The sequence below is a fragment of the Penicillium concentricum genome (genome assembly GCF_028827145.1).
Source record: "Penicillium concentricum strain IBT 3081 chromosome Unknown utg000003l_segment0_segment0, whole genome shotgun sequence".
Lineage (NCBI taxonomy): Eukaryota > Fungi > Ascomycota > Eurotiomycetes > Eurotiales > Aspergillaceae > Penicillium > Penicillium concentricum.
The window spans coordinates 688,103-709,136 of record NW_026622756.1 but is presented as its reverse complement, the minus strand read 5'-3'; the positions used below and the strand labels follow the sequence as shown (position 1 = coordinate 709,136).

At 47.8% G+C, this 21,034-nt stretch overlaps 9 protein-coding genes across 9 annotated transcripts; 7 read left to right on the top strand and 2 right to left on the bottom strand.

The window, feature by feature from the left end:
- Positions 1 to 126: 126 nt before the first annotated feature.
- Positions 127 to 2,787, bottom strand: N7517_008118 (uncharacterized protein; the record flags this gene model as incomplete). Its single annotated transcript, XM_056725848.1, has 7 exons — positions 127 to 1,057; positions 1,112 to 1,230; positions 1,282 to 1,332; positions 1,413 to 1,508; positions 1,552 to 1,752; positions 1,804 to 2,521; positions 2,579 to 2,787. The coding sequence occupies 7 exons, from the start codon at positions 2,785 to 2,787 to the stop codon at positions 127 to 129; spliced, it is 2,325 nt and encodes a 774-aa protein (XP_056576699.1).
- A 350-nt stretch (positions 2,788 to 3,137) lies between these two features.
- On the bottom strand, positions 3,138 to 4,061 carry N7517_008117 (fumarylacetoacetate hydrolase family protein; the record flags this gene model as incomplete). Its single annotated transcript, XM_056725847.1, has 3 exons — positions 3,138 to 3,719; positions 3,759 to 3,851; positions 3,903 to 4,061. 3 exons carry the CDS (start codon positions 4,059 to 4,061, stop codon positions 3,138 to 3,140), a joined length of 834 nt encoding a protein of 277 aa, XP_056576698.1.
- A 247-nt stretch (positions 4,062 to 4,308) lies between these two features.
- Positions 4,309 to 5,529, top strand: N7517_008116 (2,4,5-trihydroxytoluene oxygenase; the record flags this gene model as incomplete). The annotated part of the gene is made up of 4 exons (XM_056725846.1): positions 4,309 to 4,504; positions 4,553 to 4,700; positions 4,760 to 4,994; positions 5,047 to 5,529. The coding sequence occupies 4 exons, from the start codon at positions 4,309 to 4,311 to the stop codon at positions 5,527 to 5,529; spliced, it is 1,062 nt and encodes a 353-aa protein (XP_056576697.1).
- A 1,769-nt stretch (positions 5,530 to 7,298) lies between these two features.
- N7517_008115 (monooxygenase) lies at positions 7,299 to 9,455 on the top strand (the record flags this gene model as incomplete). The annotated part of the gene is made up of 6 exons (XM_056725845.1): positions 7,299 to 7,527; positions 7,588 to 7,667; positions 7,716 to 8,002; positions 8,058 to 8,375; positions 8,434 to 8,576; positions 8,632 to 9,455. 6 exons carry the CDS (start codon positions 7,299 to 7,301, stop codon positions 9,453 to 9,455), a joined length of 1,881 nt encoding a protein of 626 aa, XP_056576696.1.
- A 1,049-nt stretch (positions 9,456 to 10,504) lies between these two features.
- On the top strand, positions 10,505 to 11,527 carry N7517_008114 (amidohydrolase family protein; the record flags this gene model as incomplete). Its single annotated transcript, XM_056725844.1, has 2 exons — positions 10,505 to 10,606; positions 10,658 to 11,527. The coding sequence occupies 2 exons, from the start codon at positions 10,505 to 10,507 to the stop codon at positions 11,525 to 11,527; spliced, it is 972 nt and encodes a 323-aa protein (XP_056576695.1).
- Positions 11,528 to 12,562: 1,035 nt separating this feature from the next.
- Positions 12,563 to 13,822, top strand: N7517_008113 (amidohydrolase family protein; the record flags this gene model as incomplete). The annotated part of the gene is made up of 1 exon (XM_056725843.1): positions 12,563 to 13,822. The coding sequence occupies one exon, from the start codon at positions 12,563 to 12,565 to the stop codon at positions 13,820 to 13,822; it is 1,260 nt and encodes a 419-aa protein (XP_056576694.1).
- An 831-nt stretch (positions 13,823 to 14,653) lies between these two features.
- Positions 14,654 to 15,991, top strand: N7517_008112 (uncharacterized protein; the record flags this gene model as incomplete). The annotated part of the gene is made up of 1 exon (XM_056725842.1): positions 14,654 to 15,991. The coding sequence occupies one exon, from the start codon at positions 14,654 to 14,656 to the stop codon at positions 15,989 to 15,991; it is 1,338 nt and encodes a 445-aa protein (XP_056576693.1).
- A 228-nt stretch (positions 15,992 to 16,219) lies between these two features.
- Positions 16,220 to 17,134, top strand: N7517_008111 (uncharacterized protein; the record flags this gene model as incomplete). The annotated part of the gene is made up of 2 exons (XM_056725841.1): positions 16,220 to 16,523; positions 16,593 to 17,134. 2 exons carry the CDS (start codon positions 16,220 to 16,222, stop codon positions 17,132 to 17,134), a joined length of 846 nt encoding a protein of 281 aa, XP_056576692.1.
- Positions 17,135 to 18,623: 1,489 nt separating this feature from the next.
- Positions 18,624 to 19,391, top strand: N7517_008110 (uncharacterized protein; the record flags this gene model as incomplete). Its single annotated transcript, XM_056725840.1, has 2 exons — positions 18,624 to 18,670; positions 18,716 to 19,391. 2 exons carry the CDS (start codon positions 18,624 to 18,626, stop codon positions 19,389 to 19,391), a joined length of 723 nt encoding a protein of 240 aa, XP_056576691.1.
- Between the last annotated feature and the right edge of the window lie 1,643 nt (positions 19,392 to 21,034).

The following is a 21,034-nucleotide window of genomic DNA, read 5'->3' as shown; positions in this document are numbered from 1 at the left end:
TGGGTGTTCGCCAGGGACTCTCCATTGTCATATTTCAGGCTACGGTGAGAACCATTGGAATATGTGGCAAAATTGTTGTAGAGATTGATTGGTATTGGTAATATAAGCAAGGCCTATCCGAGTAAATCAAAACAAATCTTGCGTCTCCTCAACAAGCGTCAATAGCGTCGATGCCAAGCTCTGCGAGATCCTCCAATGGCTAATTTTCTGCAGCAAATCAATGATACGAAACAATGACCCCGTCGCCAACCTCCTCGGCAGTAGCGCACCAGCCTGCCCAAGCAAGATACCAATACCATCAACACCATCCAGCTGCAACTCGCCAAACTGCAAATTATCCGTGGCATCAACGGTAACTGGCTCGAAATCATCACTAAAACACATAAAACAAGCCCAAACAAGACCACAGTGGTACAGACAAAGTGGGACATGAATCGCCGGCTCGGCGCCAACAGGGAGTGACTCGAAATTCTTCTGGATGAGCATGGCGTGGAGGACACAGCGCTTTGCGTCGAGGGAGCGGGCCCATGAGCGGGCGTACGGGATGTGCTTTTGGGCTGCGTCGTAGCCGTCGCGCCCGCAGGCGCTTTCTATTGCGTTGAAGTCTGCGTGTAGGGTTATGAATATTGAGTGCCACAGGATTAGTAGGTTCAGCCAAGATGGCTTGCTTTGGGTTTCTGGTGCGTAGTCAGCATACCAGGTTGTTAGGAGGTTGCGGCATTCTGCTGTTGTCGTGTTGTCATCGCTAGATAGAGCGCTGATAGATTCTAGCATCCCGCTTAGGGCGAAGTCGCCGGGTGCCAAGGGGGGATTGGAACAAGGCTGGGACTGGAATTGGGATTGGGTGTTTGCTGAGGATTGTTGGGGCCAGGTTGATCTTGCTAGATTTTGAAGTTGGGTTTCTGCTAGTAGTGCTTTCCAGTCGCTAGCGCTTGATGCTGCGAAGAGCTCGCTGGATGATATCTGGGGCAGTCGGTCGAGGGAGTGGCGGAGGAGGGGTTCGTGGTGATGAAATCGTGCGAGTTCGGCGTCGTGAATGTGGAGGCTAAGGACGATCCTGTGGACGTCAGATATTATTTAGAGGAATACGAGCGCTTGGAGTATTGCATACCGCAGGTTCACCTCGGTTTTGACCCATGAAACCCAAGCATCCTGTAGAGCATTGCCATCTAGATCTAGGATGTTGCAATCTGAGTGTCTTAAATGGAACAGTTTGGCTTTGCGCGCCCACTAGATACTGTTAGATCACACCACTAGCCCTTTCCTGCTTTGAAGACTCACGGCGATTACACTTCCATGGAAGACTTCAATACCAAACAAGTCTTTTGGTCTCTAGATACCGGGTGGAAAATTAGTCTATTAAACGACGTTTTTAGGGCCGAGAGAAGGTAGGCAATAAAATATAGACATACCCCCATCAATAGACCGAATGTTTGGCCTATAAGTGAAGCCTGCAGCGCTATCGTGGATGAGCACCCTGATTTTGACACATAAGTGTCCCACTGCAACTGTTAGCGTTTTTCAGCCACTTTTACTTTTGGTAAAAAATACCGATGCTAAAATGGCTTTGTTGAGCCGCTCGAACATACTGATTCCATGAGCCAGCGCGCGGGTCGATCCAATAAATAGACTGCCGATAGAACTTATGGAGAGAAGTAGTATCGAGTTTTGTGTGCCCGGTCGGAATGTGGGCATATGGACAACCGGGAATAGAGGGTGGAAGTTTGAAAAATAAGCCTGAATACAAAGGCCCTATTCAAAAGTTAGCAGGATGGTTCAGGATCAAAAAAAGACCAAACATACAAGAAATGCAGTAGATGGCAGGACTCCATATTGCACTGGTTGCTGGAGATGTTCCGCGAGTCTCTCGCGGTAAGACTCGTTTATGTCATTGCCCTCTTGGGACAAATCCGGGGTCATCTTTCCCGAGAAAGACGTCAGCTCGGAGGAAGTATGCCATTTCCGCTGGACTGAGCTAGCACGTTGACGTTGATTCAATTGCTCGTCAAGATTTGAGATAGGATGTGGCCGAGTGGTGGATATCTTGGGTAGCGTGTCGATTGTAGGAAAAGGCTCAGAGGTTGCGTAGAGGGACATGTTCACAGCATTCAAATCGAAGTACTCCCCAGTCAATAGGGTCTCCCAATCTCGGTCGAGCTGGTGATCCCTCAAGGCGAGTTGTGACCTGCCGTCCCAATCTTCTCCTGCTTCCAAAAATAATGACGGGGTCAAAGAGGCCATTTGGGAATTATATATACTATTGTCAGGGGCAGAAAGGTTTAGAGTCTGGCTACCAATCGATGCACTGTTAGGTGGGGAGACAGGAGGGATCATGTTCCCTACCATCGACTCGGACTCCATTTGGCCTGAGACTGTCAAGGCGAAGGGAGGTTGGGCTATCAAAGGCTCATCGCTCATGTCTCGCCCATGACCGCCACCGACTGGCTCACAGTTCATCTCTGATACTTCAAAATCCTCATTATTAGCGGGGTGAGACCGTGAATGCCGCAACAAAGTATCCCTTCGGAATATCAGCGCTGGCTTTGACTAGTCCCTAATTACCTTCAGGGTGACTTACTGTCGAGCGAATGCCTTGTGGCACACAGGGCAATTGAATGGTCGCTCTTTTGTGTGAGACCGGAGGTGCCGGGCCAGATGCTCCGCTTTCTTGAATGCTTGAGCGCAGACCGGACAAATCCGTTCTTCCTTGGAGGTCTTGCGCCTGCGCTGGGCCTTCAAGCCCAGATACGGCGATGTAGACCGAGACCTGATAGCATTTTGCGGCATATCGCAGAAATATCGTCGGTAAACCCAACGGAACTAGATTTGGAGGTTTATTTCAACGGGAAAGTAGGCGAGGCATATTCCCCGTTCTCGGTACTATAGCGACTCACTCCCCCTAACGGTATCCAAAAATTATCAAACAATTAAAGTTATAAAGCGAAGAGGAATGGAAAAGTGAAATTGAATATTATCCAATGGATATCCGAAATTTTCCCATGAGGCTATGTTAATCGAGCGGTAAGATCATAAACGATAAGACTTCCGATAGGTCCGAGGACGACTATTTGGTCCCTTCTAAGCTCCGACCTCCGTTATTTCCAAATGTGGGGTCTACCATGCGGGGCCTATACCACTCAGTTGTGGCGAACCCGGTTCTTGGTTGCTCCAACTCCCTCAATCTCCACCTCAACAATATCTCCATGCTTAAGGAACTCCTTCCGGAAATAACCTACACCAGATGGAGTGCCCGTCATAATCATGGTGCCCTTTCGGAGGGTTGTGCCCCGGGAAAGGTGGCTAATAATATGACGGACACTCCAGATCATGTCACCGGTGCTGGTCTCTTGCTTGACAATCCCGTTGACCTTGGTAGTCAGCTTCAGTGCCTGGGGGTCTGGAATCTCGCATGCGGCCACAATCACATGGCCAACGGGCGCAAATCGATCGAAGGATTTGGCGTAGCAGAACTGGCCCCCAGAGGCTTCAGGCAGCTGGAAATTTCGAGCCGATAGATCGTTTCCAGCTGTATATCCCAAGACATAATCCAAAGCATCTTCCTCCGACACGTTTTTTGCGTCTATACCGATCACAATGGTCAATTCACCCTCGTAGTCGAGAAGCTCGCGGGCGTCGGGGTGTATGTCAATTGCTTCAAAGGGTCCGGCAAGTGCGTCAGCGGGCTTGGTGAACACGGCAGGGTAAGTAGGGATAGGAAGCTATTTGTCAAAGTCAGTAGCTATCAATTAAAAATATACATGCCCAATACTGACATTCGCCTCCTTCGCATGCTGGTTGTAATTCAGTCCGATGCAAACGATGACCGGGGTACTTTCGAGTGGACACTCAAGCTTGCAAACGGTCAATTATGTATCCTAGCCTCTTGTGAAATAATGACTTACTGTGTCAATCTGGACAGTCTCCTCTGTAGTTTCCAGTTTCGTGAACGGGTTTCCGTTCAGCTTCCGGACCGTATACTTCCCGTCCGTAAAGGCCAGGAGATCTCCATAGTGAGATTGCGAGCCGGCGGAAAACCGCACAAGTCTTGTGAAAGTAGGCATATTGAGTCAACAACGGAATTATTATGGCCACTATCTCAAGAGTTTCGGGTTGATTATATACTAGCAGGGGTGGGGCTGATCCTCAGTTGATGTGGGATCAATCCTTTTGCCATTTACACAGCGGATATACATGGGGAAGACTTAACATATATAAGATGACTGAACTACTCACCACCTGACATCACAATTTATTCCTGCCGAAAGGATAGCCTTGAATTGAATCACTACGCAGTTAACTCTATTCAAGATGGAAGCAACCCCTGTCAAGCCCAATATTGGCGCCACAGTCCCTGACGTGGTCGCCGTTGGCAAAGCCAATGAATCACAGAGAAGCTGGCTTGAAAAGCAAAAGATCAATCGCAAGGACCGTATTCATCTCAAGAAGCTGTCTCACATGCGATACCAACACCCCGACCTTGAAGAGACGCACCGTTTTATGACCCGTAAGTTGAGCATTCCGTTACTTTGGCTGCTTTATCTGAAAAATCTAGATTTTGGGATGCAGGTTGCAAAAAAGGTCAAAGATGAGATTTGGTACCGGGGATACGGGTCTGATCAGTATGTCTACTATGCGCGGAAGGGGCCGAAGCAGTTCCTAGGTGGCACATTTGAGGCGCTAAGCCAAGAAGACTTCAACAAGTGAGTGACCATAACTTTATTGGAAGATATATATTTTTGACATCTTTGGTGTCTCCCAGAGCAGCGAGTCTGCCGACAGCCAGTCCAGTACAGGACCTCAGCGATGCCCCCGGTGGAGGCTTTCTAGTGACCATCACCGACCCCGAAGGATTTCCCTTCAACGTGGCTTTCGGACAGAAGCCTATAGACGCAGGGGTAAAGCATCCGGAACAGGTCGTGCTCAACTACACCGGTGACAAAGCCCGCCGTCGCGAGTTCAACCGGTTTGAGCCAGGACCAGCAGGTGTCCACAAAGTATGTCTGACTCTATGCTAACAAAGTTGAAACATATTGACCTGTTTTTAAGCTCGGCCATTTTGGATTATGCACACAGCAGTTTGACGAATTAGTCAAGTTCTACACATCCACCTTCAACCTTGTGCCTACCGACCTGCTATACATCGAAAAGGACGGCCACAAGAAAAACGTGAGCATGTTCGCTCACATCGATCTAGGCGATACTCTCACAGACCACCACTCGTTCTTCTTGAGTGCGAGTCCCGGTGGTGCACATGTCCATCACTGCTCCTTCGAGGTCCATGATTTCGACACCCAGCATCTGGGCCACCAGTGGCTTGCCCAGAGGGGATACAATTCTGTCTGGGGCATTGGCCGACATGTGCTTGGATCGCAGATTTTCGACTATTGGTGGGATACTACTGGCAATATGATTGAGCATTATGCCGATGGTGATTTGGTGAATAGGGATACCCCGATTGGGTATGTGCAGGCTGGGAGTGAGTCCCTTGCTGTGTGGGGGCCCGAGGTGCCTGCGACATTCTTGGAGTAGTTTTATTTTGTATATTCGCTTCTGTAGCCTATTTCCATACGAATCCAACTGTCTTCTCTTCCTGTACCCCCAATTTCCAACTATACTCGCCTTGATATATACTATGTATAAAAGAAATTGTACCGAAGCCTCGATAGCAAGCCTTGTACATTAGGTGTGTCATCATATTCCCATATATTTTGCATACAACCTTATCTGGGCGCGCGATGCGGCTTAGCCGCCACCCCACAGAGCAACGAAAAGTGCATATCCAAATAAATTACGATTTCCCACGAGATGCCAATGGCAAGCTTTTCCCGCTCTTAGGGTATCTTACATGTGACATTGCTGAAGCGTATATTCCGATCATCACCACCTTGAAGAAGTCTATAGCAACCATTACAGAGCTGAAGGCCTTCGATACGGGATTTACAACAGTCTCATAGTGCCCAGAATATCATGATACAGGTATCACCATCGAAATTCACAATCCAGCAGATGTCGAGGCACATTTACAGAGTTACATCACGCGGTAGGGCCTTGCAACGCAATAGTACCTATTCAACAACAACAGTGGAGATCAATATTACACGCTGGTCGATCTCGTTTCGATTGATTATCCCCGTTACTCATACCGAGACAGGCTAAACTTGTGCATTTCACTACCCGCCGCATGTAAAGTAAATCTATTATGTTGGTCGTCATGTGTAGTCATAAAATCTACGCCCAGGCTTACAAGTCTGGAATCATGAGCCTTAGAGAGGTTTGGGCCCAGATCGTCACTGATGCTTGCTGCTCCATGATTCACGAGCCCATCGTTTCTCCACAACCCCGGAATAACATGACCAATTCAATAAAGGACACCCACTATTGGAAGAGCCAGGGCCGACTGGTTGGCAAGTACGCTTTAGGGAGCTGGAGCAATTTTTTAAGGTTACTTGCTTGGAATGCGTTTGTAATGGCCTCCCTGCATGGATTGAACGTACCCAGTAAGCGGTTGCGGAGAAGCTAGAAGCTTAGTTCTCAACTTGGATTGAATGACAGACCAAAATCAGCCACTACTATTGTATGGAAGCCCTAAAATGGTAATATGACTCCCTCTGCCTTCAATTGAAACCCACACAATCTGACAAATCAACATGGAAGGCTAATTAATTTAATGTGCACTTTTATGTTGGATTTGTCATGCAGAATCGAGATCTGCAGGTTCGAATCCTTCCTACCTGATCCCTCATTTCCGACATTGAGGACTGCTAATACCCGGAATTTTCGGGAATACGGAGAAGCGTACATCCGAGGTGTAGCCTTGCCACTGCAGCCGCTGGGTGTAGGGCTTAGATATTGCTATTCATCCGACTGGCGTACTATGTCAGAAACTAAGGTTGCAATACCTAGTTGATACAGAGTTGGAATACCCGAATGTCGGTAGACATCGGCAGTTAACCATATCATACAAAAGTGCATATTACAGTTAGTCATCATGTCCGCGCAGATTGTCAAATAATGCGGTTTTGTCATTTTAGTTAGTTAGAGAGTTACATATCGTCGTGTCATACCATACATTGTCGTACAGGCAGATCTCTGTCATAATATGATGTCTTCTGCGGGAAAAAGGGGCATAATTGTACCCGCAGGACACATTGTCCCCACACCTTGGATATCCCGCGGCCAAAACGATAAACTTAGGTCATCTTCATCTAGCTACTTTAAATACTCTAATAATTATTTTATTTCCTTATTCCCGCCTGCTCTTAATTGAGGACCATTGACCATCGCAGATATATATTAAAATGGCTTCTCATGATAAGTGGGAGACCACAGACGTATTGATATGCGGCTGTGGCCCTACCGGAGCTATGCTGTCGGCGTATCTGGGGAGACTGGGCGTTCGAAATATCGTCCTAGAAAAAGAACCCACTATAACCACGGATCCTCGTGGGATTGCCCTCGACGATGACGGAATTCGGTTGATGCAAGGCCTTGGCCTTTACGAGCACATCTTCACGGAGATTGGGTCCTGTTAGGAAAAGCAGTATTTGACATACAGATGAACATGTGGGCTAATATTTTTATACCCAGGCATTCCAAAGATTCGATTCGTCAGTGGCGTACATCAGAACCTACACGCCAAACCGTTCCTTCATTTCGATTCAGCTTCCGTAGGTACATCCACATATACCAATCAGACAACAACTGATATCTTTTAGACAGAGGGAAATACCGGCCATGTCGGCGTGCTTGCTCACAAGCAGCCAGTCCTGGAGAAATACCTCCGAGCGGCCATGGACCAGTTTGATATCTCCCAACTGCGAAGTAGTTGCACATTGACTTCCATCACCGAGGATGCGGGGTGGGTATACGCGACCTACACCAATGAATCCGGTACCGAGAAAAGAACCCGAGCACGATTCCTGGCCGCAGCAGATGGAAAGACAGGGTTCACACGCAAGATGTACCTAGAGCCAAAGGGGATCAAGTTAGAGTGGGCCGAGCAGTAAGCTATCAGGTCCTATCGCAAAACGATATATGATCCCCTAACTCCAGTAAAGAACAAGATACGAAGAGACCTGGGTGGCTCTCAACTGGAAAATGCACCTTCCGACAAAGGAGACGCACCCTTCATTCCCATTGTGGGATCTTGGATATACACCAGATGAAGTGTACGACCTTTTTTTCCCAGCCGACTTCCGTTTCCTCTGCAACCCCAGCCGTCCGGCTGTATGTGGCCGATTTGGTCGCCCGGAAGACCGACTCTGGCGCTTTGAGTTTGTCATTACCTCCGATGAGGATGGTACGGAAATGGCTGGGCGGGACAAAGTCAGAGAAGTCGTTTACCCTTATTTGACGCATTCTGGTAGTCGTTATGGGTATGTTCTGATACGAGAAGGAGACTATGATTGGTCAATCGACTGACGGCTTACCTAGACTCGCTGAGGATGTCGAGTACCCGGAGGACTGCATCGATGTTTTGCGATCGAGGCCTTTTCGGTTCTCTGCGAGGAGTTGCAACAAATGGGCCCTCGGACGGGTGATTCTGTGTGGTGATGCGGCTCACGTATTTCCGCCATGTAAGTGGATCAAGTGTTATGATACTCATATCATCTATCTAACAATGACATCTAGTCGGAGGGCAAGGAATTACGTCCGGGTTTCGAGATGCTATTTCCCTCGCTTGGCGCCTCGGTATCGCATGCTCATCTCCTCAACTAGACTATGAAAGCCTTTTCACCGGCTGGTATCTCGAACGGAAACAACAACTCGACAAATCACTTGGCTCTACCATTCGAAATGGAGATATGGTCAATGGGAAAAGCCTGCTACACATTCTAATTCGCAACTGGGGCATGTGGTTCCTCCAGCTTATTCCTAGCTGGAAACACTGGCTTGAGCAGGGCCCGCGAGGTGATGGTCCGACTCGGTACACCCACTCAGCAGGGATGCCATTCATGCCGGAGTTCGATGGCGGGCTCTGCTTCCCGCAGACATATTGCATCGCTCTGGATCCAGATGCGAATGTGCAGTTTACGGACGATGTCATTTTCCGGAGTGGGAATGTATTTCAACTCGTTGTCTTACTGAATGGCCTCCATGAACTGGATGCTGCGCTAGAAGATCTTGACGAGATTTTTCAGATGGGGTTGCTGTCGGCGGATGATGCTACCTTCTTTGTTCCTCGTATTTCGAACACCAATTATGCAGCGCATAAGCAGGCGGATAGGTGGCACCGGGTATTTCGTACCGCCACGGGCGAAGAGTTCGCACAATCCTCACTATGCGCTGATCGTCCCGTACCTCGAGGATATGACGAGGACCTCATGTGGAAGAGCGTTGGCGCAAAGCGGTACGTCATTGTGAGAATGGATCGTTTTGTTTTTGCGGCATGCAATACCAAGGCCGACTTGGCCAAAGTCACTTCTAGCCTGGCCAGGATCTTTGGAAATCAGTGACAGTGCATTTACCTAGAGGTATTAGTCCATCCATTATATAAATCGTACATAATATATTTCCATTCCGATGAGTTTTCATACAAAGTAAGTAGATCCGATATCGGCACAATACGAAATTCAAGTTAATTTCCCATCAACTTGTCATTGAGATCAACCAAGATTGATCGAGAAGGTACATACAGGAAAACACTTATTAATTAGTCTGATCTGTCCAATAGCACTGGGCCAGCAGTAGTGCATCTCAACCAAAGTGGACTTTTTTATGAGCCACCAGACCATGGCGGATATAGCATTCAGGACGCTAGCCTTCACCCGGGCAAGGGTTCGCGCATAACAGGCTGTTGAGACACTAGCGCATGCAGAACATGACATAATGTAATGGGAGGCATCAATCCTACAACAGCCAGCGGAAGTCAACTAGGGTTTTTGACAATCTCCATTATGCGGCCAGACTCGATGGGAACATGGTCGCATTCGGATAACATGAAAACTCCGTCGAAAATACGGACGTCGGAGATAAATGCGGCCCACATTATAGTGTAGACTTCAAAATACGCAGTGGGAGATCGGGGTCTACCGGCTAGATTGGGAAATGTATTAGGGTACAAATTCAGGTTGGAAACGAAATGGGAGTTATGTACGAAATGCTAAGTCGGGCAAATGACGTCTTTCAAATTCTTACTTTGCACGATTTATTTCCTTCTATGTTGTTTGTCTGTTGTCATTCCGTTTGCATTGAAAGTGAGTTCGCTCTTCCACAGTCTACGGGCCACAAAGCTTGACGGCCTTTATTCTATGATGTGCTTCGTGCTGCCGGCTGTGTTCCTTGAATCTATTGGATCTCCATATGTGGAGGAGGTCATGTACGTCATTCAGCGGCGGCAAAACATTTCCTGGTCCGGCCTTAATGGCATATAGGCCCCGCAAATAATTTTCGACCTACCACGGGACCTACCTTATAGCTGCTGGTGCTTCCAATGCAGAAAATATAATAAAAATTGGGAGTGCAAGGGAATGGAACTTTCTTCAACGACCGCAGAAAGCTCATTATGGAGAAAATTGACACCCATTGTCACATTGTAACCGACGGCTGGAGAAAATGGTGCGAAAAGATGGACTGGGACAAGCCTGATGGGATGCCATGCATACCGGTAATCTAACTTCCGAATATAAATATAGATTATACGCTAATGTCAGATCAGGCCTGGACCGCGGAAGGTCATATTGAGCTTATGAACAAGCTTGGCATTAAGAGATCCATTCTTAGCATCACATCCCCTGGCACCCATCTGAAGACAGGAGATTTTGAACTCGCTAAACAGGTTACACGTGAAACCAACGATGAAATTGCCCAAATCTGCCGCAAATTTCCTGATCGCTTCAAGTTCTTTGCTTCCCTTCCACTCCCTGATGTGGAGGGAACCCTCGAGGAAATCGACCGTGCATTGGAAATTGGCGCGGTGGGCTTTGCAGTCATGACCAATGCCCAAGGGTACTATATGGGCGATTCACGACTGGATTCCGTCTTCAACAAGCTCAATGAGCGAAAGGCCATATTGTTCATGCACCCGACACAATGCTGCTCAGTGGACAACCCGGACACCGACAAACCGCTGCCCCAATACCCAACGCCTATGATGGAGTACTTTTTCGACACAACAAGAGCTGTTGTTAATCTGCTCTTGTCGGGCACCGTGACAAGATACCAAAATATTACATTCCTGGTTTCTCACTGTGGTGCAACACTACCTCCGCTCATTGAACGATTTACCACTTTCTCTGGGTTGCCGTGGTTCAAATGTGCTGGGGAGCTGACGAGTGACCAAGTTAAGGAGCTATTTCGCACAAGATTCTTTTTTGACCTTGCCGGCATGCCATTCCCGGATCTGATTCATGGATACTTGAGAGTTGGGGAGTCGAGTCGTCTGCTTTATGGCAGTGATTATCCTTACACACCCGGAAGCATGGTGGAAGCACTGGATCAAAAGATGGATGTTAACCTTCAGCGGCTGTTTAATGAAAAGGATGTGCAGAGGATATATACTGGTAACGCGGAATCTCTTGGGCTGTGATGGTTGGGGTGCGAAATTTACTGCTGCGATTATTCCATGTATCACAGAAAAAATAGGCGCTTTCTGCAAAAGATAACCAGATCAACCCTATAAACCACTTTCTTTGCCAATCGCTTTCTGAATGTAGACGATGAGGGTGATGATGATGATGATTTCATTCACCCCGATCTCTCGCGAACGTTATACAGACGGGCTCGAGATCATTTTCACCATTCTTTTCCGACGGAGCGCAAAGGACCATGACGCCGTATTATTTGCCGCGCAGCGTTCTGGGTTTTGGAAGCTGATGGTGCAGAATAGGTCTGGTCCCAAGGTATCAATCCATTGAATTGATGTCTGTTCTTACTTCGCCGGTATGGCCTTCGAGAGGCTTGCGACCGTGAACTCGGCCATACAGGGTGTGGTACGGAATGTCAAATTGTCGCGCGATCGGTGCGATCTTTGGTTTATAACTTGCATGGTGAGCTTCCAAGGCCTTGGAAATCCGATCTTCCAAAGTTTCTGGCATACCTTGAGCGTATTCTCTAAATTATTCAATGCTACAAATATTTGTGTGGACTTAATAAGCATGTGGATGCCTCCGGAACCTGACTCCCTTCAATCAGCAAGTGTGTGTTGTAAAAGTCGAACAAGCTAGTAATGTAATTAATATTCATTTTACTCGGCACATTTCTTTTAGATGGTTTTTGGTGGTATCATGCCAGCGCGGGACCATTTAGTGAGTTCCATATAGTCCCACAGGAGTCTCGCGGAACTACGGGGAAATGGGACCAAAATATTTTGGTCCCGCGGGACTTGTGAATGCCCATGCGAAACGCTAGAAACAGTAAAGAACTACTAATACGATGTTTTAAGGTCCACTTCAATATTCACCTTGACCTGTGCCCCACCTCTTAAATAGTGGCTCGGAGGGACATAAACGATATAACCTCAAAAACTTTCTCACTTCAGCCTCAAATAGCTCATCGACACAGCCACCATTCTCCCATTCTACTCCCATTCTATAATTTTTCGATTACGTCTCTCGTCTTCTACATGTTCAAATTCAAATACGGCAACCTCGCCAACATCCTCACCGCTATCCTCGCCTTGTCACCCATAGCTAATGCTTGTATCTCACACGGCGGAGCGAGTCTTCGAAGGAGAGCAGATAACCACGAACTTACTCGTCTTCATGGACGACGAATTCTGGCAGCGCCCTCAACAAAGGTGGCTGTGACCAATGTGCAGGTCTTTGACGGAACTCATATTACCGGGCCCAGCACGGTCATCATCGACGGCGAATACATAGCAGCCGTAATTCCCTTCGGAAAGACACCAGTGTCTGGAGCACAGATAATTGATGGACAAGGAGGTGTTTTGTTACCAGGACTCATTGACAACCATTGCCATCCCGGAAGCCTTGATGATCTGATCAACCTGATCAGCTACGGTGTCACGACTGCGATTGGGATGGCATGCTTAAGCTATGACATGTGCAACGCATTGAAGAACCAAACTGGCCTGACGTCCTTCATCACCACTGGGATTGCAGCCATCGCCCCAGGGAGTCAGCACGCAATGCTATTCGACACACCCATTGAAGATACAATTTCGTCCCCCGCTCAGGCCCCTCAATTTGTAGCCAATGTGTTTGGCAATCATTCTGCTTTTCTTAAAATGGTTGCCGAAGAGGGTGGACCGAGCCAGGACACTCTCAATGCATTGGTACAGTGCACCCACAATGCTGGCCATGTTTCAACGACTCATGCTACTACGATTGCCACATACAACCAGGCTATCATGTCCTTGACTGATAGTATCCAACATACCCCTCAGGACGGGGTGATTACCACAGACATGGCCCAAAAGCTTCTTCAGCAAAAGCAATTTGTCACTCCTACCCTCAACGTCATGCAATACATTCTCGATGTACCGGGAACCCCAGCAAATTATAGTTTTTCAAATGCCGCACAAAGCGTCAGTATCATATACAAAGCCGGTGTGCCAATCCTGGTCGGCACAGACTCCTTTGTTGACCCAGATAATGCATTACTCAGGGTTCCATTTGGAAGCTCCATCCACACTGAACTTGAGTACCTGGTTCAGGCAGGTTTGCAGCCGGTCGATGCTTTGCGTGGTGCGACATGCCTAGGTGCTAAGTTGCACTCTCTGCCGGATCGTGGTTCAATAAAGCCAGGCTTTCGCGCAGATCTGCTGCTCGTGGGGGGTAATCCTTTGACTAATATCTCCAACACGAGAGACATCAAAAGAGTATGGGTTGGTGGACTTGAGTACAAGGGTAACTTGGAATAAGGGGCCCCCACCCGGAGGCAGTCCGAAAAGAAAGCTTGTTCCGAAATGATATTTCCAAAAAGCAGGTAGGAAAGGTAGAGATAGAAAAATAGGGAGTGATAAAAAGGGTTCAAAAAGAGGAACGGCTACAAAACTAGTACTTAAAGATAGTTAATAATCTTTTTCCAAGATTAAATAATGGTTTACCTCTCTTACCTTCGGTTGAGCCTCCCAGCAGACTAAACACGCTGTTAAACGCATCCCCAGCTTCACTTCTTAACTCCCTTCGAATTTCCCGTAGATTTGGGCAGCCACCAGCACGTGGGTGATTGTTTCTTGTGCACCGCACGCGCACTGATCATTGTCGCTGAAGCCGAAGGCCTTGGGATAGTTGGATAACCAATTATGGCCCGTGCGTAGCTGTGTCAGCAGGTACCGACGGCCCCGGGGCAAATTCACATACAGCTTCCTGGAGTAGGCCGCTGGGAGCGAGAAACCGATGCCGAGTTCTTTCTAGGCTTGTCATATGACAGCAACTCTGTCGCGCGTAGGACGCAAATTCACTCCAGGCATCATCATTCAACCTGCTTCAAGTACCGACAACGGGGCCCAGGTAAAGATGCTTGTCGGTTCGGCATGCCCCGGGATCTTGTTCCCACCTCCAAAGTGGACGAGTTTGGCTTAATTCACCTCGCACGGAATCATGTGTGGACTAACCCCTGGAACCCCGCCATTGCTAGCTGCGTTCGTTCTAATCATGATATTTCTTGGATCCCTACAGTCTCCAAGTCTTTGTCCCTGACTTATTACATCACCAATTATGCCACAAAAGACGACGTCTCCCCATGGCAGATGCTTGCAAAGGCTGCCCTGTTTAAGCAGCGCATTGAAAGGGTAGAGGCTGCTGAATTGCCAACAAGAACAGACCTTAGACTTCGAGACAAGGGTTTGGACAATTTTGCACTTCGCTGCTTTAATACCCTCTCACACGATCGGGAGATAAGCGGCGTCCAGGTGGCAAGCACCTTGCTCAACTTACTAACCCACTACAAGATCAACTATAACTTCGTCCGCATCAATCTGTGGTGGCTAAGGCGATACATCCGTGATCTCATTCAACCTCTCAACATTGACGTCGGCGAATCCTCTGACCCCATGGCCGAAGAACCTTGCACCTATGAAGCTGGCGGAACAGCCCCTGTCAGCATGTTTGACAACTATAGATGGCGTGAGCCGCAGCTTGAGCGCCTCGCGCTCTTCGAATATTGTATGCTCGTACGAATCAAGACTGCACGAGATGCGACTACAAACGACGTCGACTTTGACCTGTCACACCCTCAAAGAAATACCCATGTACAACGTCTGGCTCACACATCATCTCAGGTCAGCACTGTCACCTTTAACGGACAGCTCACTGAATTCCAAGCCTCGGAAGACGCCGTTCCGGGAGGTCATCCTCAAACTGCCGCAAATATGAATGACTTAGCGGAGATGTTACTCGGATTATTTGTTCCTTGGGGCCAGTTACCGGCGCTTTTTCAAGAAAATGCCAACGCTGTACCGATAAAGCGCGATGCCTGCTCCCGAATATGGGAAGTTATAGAGCCGACACTCACGGCCCATGTTCGAAGATTTGCTGCGAATATTGAGCTCCTGCGAAAGTCTAGGGAGGACAGTCTGGCTGATGCGAAACTTCAGGAAGCGCCAGTTAGAGTTAATGGCTTAATCGACCGCGAGATTAATGAGCTCGAAATAGACAATTTTGCCTCAGATTCTGACGACTCCCTTGCGAACCTAGATGAAAATGTCAACGTTGAGACTCTGATCGCAGCCTATCACTCCATCGCTAAGTGTTGGGACCATGAAACGCTCCTCGCTGGGCGACGCATCCCTTCACTGAAACACGCACCAACTCACAATCGGGGACAACCGCTGCAGAACCTTCTGCCTCTCAACCTTTTCGACAGCCCTGCGTATAGCGCATCTGGCCTTAGCTTCTTCCCGCCATCCACATTACAGCAATGGGAGTCTCGACCCAAAGAACTTGCCAAGTTTGGTGAACATGGAGACGTGTATCATAATGTGGTCGGAGAGGCCTATGACCTGGACGGCTTCAGTTTGGACATTGGTGATGCCATCTTGGAGCCTATGCTTAATGAACCAGAAGTTATTCCTACCCTCGCTGACTAGCAGTCCTATGTCGAGGACAGTTCCTCGCCTACCTCTCTAACTCTACTTGTCAATGAAAGTATCACATTGAATACTAAACAGCGCCTTGTCGTCGCAAAGGTGTTGGGCGAAGCGCTGGACTGGGCTAGTCATCCGTACGATGCTTCGAAACGACATCCGACACTTCATTATGTCGGGGGTGAAGGAGGCGTGGGTAAGAGCCAAATCGTCAAAGGCATTATGGCCGGAATGGATCTCATCCGTCGCAAAAAAGAGGTGATCCTCATGGCTCCGACTGGCGCCGCGGCAGACAATATCGGCGGCAACACGTTTCACACATCTCTTGGGATTTCTATTACTCGCTCTACAGGACATTCGATGGCTGCTCGTGTGCGAAAACTCTGGTCCCGTAAAACGATTGTGATCATCGATGAAGTCAGCATGATGGATCTCAGCATGCTTAGTGTGATCAACAACCACTGCAAAATGGCGAGATCCCTCGATAGGGGTTCTCCCGACCCCTTCGGTGCTTTGCCCATTGTCATCCTCATGGGTGATTTTTTCTAGTTCCCACCTGTGCGGGGCCCAGCATTGTGGAAGGAACCCAGAAGCGGCAACACAGAGGACGAAGAGGGCTGGCTCATATGGCATCAGTTCAGAAATGTGATCATCCTAGACGAGCAGATGCGGCAGTCCGGGGATCCATCATTTCGGGGCCTTCTACATCGAGCGAGGACGTCAACGTTGACAGAAGAGGACCTGGACTTGCTTAACTCCTGCGTCATCACTTCCTTGGTGGACCCCCAGCTACACAGTGCGACAATGCTGGTGAAGCTGAATTCTCTGCGACATCAGGTGAATCGTATTCGAATGGAACACTTTGCCAAGTCTTGCTGTCAAAAAATCTATGCCTTCCCTGCTCAATACACACGAACCAAGTCCACTGGTCCCACCAACCTTCGCTTGCGTGTCGACGACTTGCCCCAGCAACCAGATCACGGTACCAGGATCCCATTCCCCGGAATGTTTCTCTACACTCCTAACATGCCTTCTGTCATATTGACAAATGTTTGTACCCGGTTAGGACAGGTCAATGGGGCGACTGGAACCGCTATCGGTGTGGTGGTTGACCCAGTGGGCGGGTTAATCCTCCCTTGCGTCTAAAGTACCAATCTAACTTGAAACGATTTTAGCCGAATTCTATGAAATTGACGACCTGTATATCCTGTGCACCAAACCTCCCGCGTGTGTTTTATTCAAACAGGACAAATCAACCACCTCGGTTTTCGAAGGCCTTGCTCCAGCAACCATGCCTGTCTTCCCCTTAGAAAAGTTCATCACTCTGAAGGGTTACTCGGTCCGAAGGAAACAAGTTCCTATGAGCCCGGGTTTCTCTCTTACCGACTACAAAGTACAGGGCTCCACGCTTGACTCTGCGATCCTGGATCTTAGAGACGACTCCGCGATACGCGGTCGAGATCGTCACCAGAAATTCTGCTCGACCTACGTAAGTTGTCCAGGTTGCGAACACGTAAAGGCCTCCATCTACTGCAGGAGATCGAAATGAAGGACCTCCAATTCGGACCTGATCCCGGATTCTCGCAGAGATCCGAAGACTTGAAAAACTAGAAAAGGCAACTTTGGACGCATGGAAGCATTCAAATTAGTGATTTCATTTCCTAGATAATACAGCTGCCCGGCAACATCGGGAGTCTCACCGAGAGTACCGATAACTCTACGTAAAACTGCCCAGGCTGCGATCATTCCACTATCTCCATCTCGTCAACGTATCCTAGTTAATTTTCTTTGCTTCTCGCCTAACCAACTCATCAGAAATAGAAAGGCTGCAGACCCTTGAGAGCGCACTCGCTGTCTCAGATAGAGACTGCCACGAACAGTTCCGACAGTTCTTGTCAGAAACGCTGAATGAGTTGATACTTACAATAGTAAGAGAACTTAATATTCCTCTATGAGCGAGGTTATCGCTTCTGGCTTCTATCAGCACACGTGCATCTCTTTGTGGTAGAAGAAGGAAAGATACCCTAAGCTAACAATTCTAGAACAATTCTCTTATCTAACACCTTCATAGGTCATTCATCTCCACGTCTTACATACATAAAAGATGGCTTGCAAAAACCTAAAATCATCCACTAAGTTTCTTTATCAAACCAGCGGTGAGATACATTCAGGATATATCATATTTGTGTTCGTATCTACAACAGGGATCTTACGCCATAGTGAACACTACACACAAAATCATGGCTCTCTCTTACCCACTTCTCCTTTCATCACACAATCACTCCCGAACCCTCGCTAGAAACCCTACTGATCGAACATACTTCACCTCCTCCTTCTCTCTAGGTCTGATATACACCAGAGAATATTATACCTTCAAATTCAACTTTCCCCGCTGTTATCCATATTCGGGACTTCGTCGAGCATGTTGAACCGGATCCTACACGGCCCGGCAAAGGGCTTTCCATGCAGCTCCGAGTTTCGCTCAATATACCGTGGAAAGACATTCAATCAGACGATGTTGAGCAGGATGATATTCCCACCCTGGTCAGATTTTTTAATGAGGGCAATCAGTCCGACCTTTACAAACCAAACACTTTTGTCTATTCCTCCGGTTCATTCCTGACTACCTCATCTGATGACGAGGAATTTCATATTGTCCTCCACGCCCACAGTTTGGACCGGGTCAGTTTGTCCTATCTGCTACAGAACCAAGCTTACACAATCTAGTCATCCGGGCAATGAAGAAGATATCGAATCGTATTTCATGCACTGTCCCGAGGCTGCCCAGCCAATAGTGACGTTTCTCGGTGTTGTTATTAAACGCGGTGGTCAACTGAACGGCGGGCTCACTCTTCTTCACTACCGCCTCCAAACCACTGTTTACAATAGTTCAACCCGAACCCATCACACCTTTCCCGTCACCGCGTACTTCAAAAATGAACAGCGTTGGGCCAACTTTCCACCACTGAGTATAAACACCCATGTTTTCTTGACCGGTCGCGTTTTCGGCCTCACAAAAGAACATCGCCAGTTAGCTGTCGTTACGGATGATATACATTTTCTCCCAGCACCAAATCACCAGTTGCCCGCTACTCCTTCCTCTACTGGTAAACGGAAGCGCGTGGACCGTTGGTCTCACAGAGCCAGCCCACAAACGCCGACCAAATCGGCTGCAAGGTCACAGACTGAATCACTTCCTATCACGCATCAGTCCCAGGATTCCCCTCAAATAATTGCACCTGGTGACGACGATGAGGAAGCGACGCAAATTACATGGCCAGACACGCCCGAAGAAATCAAAGCCTCGTCGCGGGCTACCGCGCCAGTTCCGGAGAGGCGTTCTCAACGACCACGTAAAACATCATATGCCGATATACTTGCACAATCGAAATACGATAGTTGATTAACACCTGGTTTCCAAGATGTTACGGCTATTAGTCAAAGTCTGTTACGCCGACCATACAATGAGGTATCGTGAAGGCGGAGGAAGTGCCTAAGAACCACCGGAACCGCCTGTTGATACATCACCTCGCTTACCTGCCTACATACGCACAGGGACATCCCCTATAAAAGGTTAGGAGGACCAGCGATTAGTCTGAATATAATGATACCCATATCAGGTATACCTCACATTCTTCACTCGTATCCATATCGTATCAGAACGCCCCTCAAGGGACTGTCCTAATAATGTTTCAAGGTATAGAGGGGCATATTTATGATGCACCACAATAACCCCCAATATCTAGCGATTTGGCTTTGGTCGCCGCAAAAATGTACCGTCTAGAATCCTTTGCCCTAGAATAACCATATTCAATTTATATTCTTCCCTACCAACATATCATAACGACTGAATTATCTTGAATGGCGGACCACTATGCGTACCGCAGCCATACCAGGCAAAGTGGAAGTTGTCATATGACTTGTTAAGACGTACATACCGCAATTTCAACGAACCATGGTATCGAACGTAAACGCTAATATATTTTTCAAGGCATCTCTTGGAGTCCAGTCCTGCCATGAAGTCTAGACAACTGAAATATACATCAAGCGATTACGCTATACGGGTGACATGAGGGGGGTTGGGATTCAAGCCATTCACCGAACGGCCGCCTAGTGTTACCCTAGAGAACAATCCATTTTCTACATATCCAAATGAAGCAACTAAGGATCCTGTTTGGAGTTTGACCCAGGTCCCTCCAAATGAACTCAGCAAGACATCAACTGAAAACTGGATCAGCTGGTCACCCAGTGAACAAACAAAGCCACATCACACCAACATCGAAGAGAACCTAGTAAAAGATGAAGCCGTGACCATGGTGGTACTACGCTTAGCACTCTTGGATGTGAAGGGTAAGGCTACATTATCATTTTCTTCCGAAGGAACGTATACTGATCAGGTTACGACCGAAGCTACTTTTCTGTCAAAATTTCAAGTCCTCGGCATTGGAGAAACTTCCAAGAATGAGATTATTTTATCTTTTTCCATACATGGGAAGCCTACAGGTACCTCATTGGCGGCCTCAACTCCGATAGAGAACATAATCCAATCGATAGATCCTATAAACCTCCATGAGCACTTGATACCCTCGAATGCTCTAGAATTGGATGATGAAGCCCTCCAAGAGAAATGTGTTCAGAGCATTGAGGCAGAAGGACCATCCTTGGTCTATGGTGGGCCTCTATCAAATCTCCAACATAATGAGCCTTCCATGGATATGCGACCAGAATCAGTACCTAACAGAAACATATATGATAAAAAGTTCGCAACAGTAATTGAGACGAGTCATGAGAAGGAGGGACAGTTGACAAGGGCACTAAATATATCTGTTTCTGTCCCTGGTTTACAGGGGACAGAAACGAGCCTATTATCCACCCACACAATTCCGGAAACAGCAGAAACAACAACAACTGGCGCCTTAGGATCATTGACAAATAATGAAATAACAATAACACAGAATCAATCGTCGCATCGGCTTCTACGACAGCTTTGGATGTCAATAATGGGGCCATATTGGGTTTTGCCGTGGTGTTCGCTTGTATTATTTT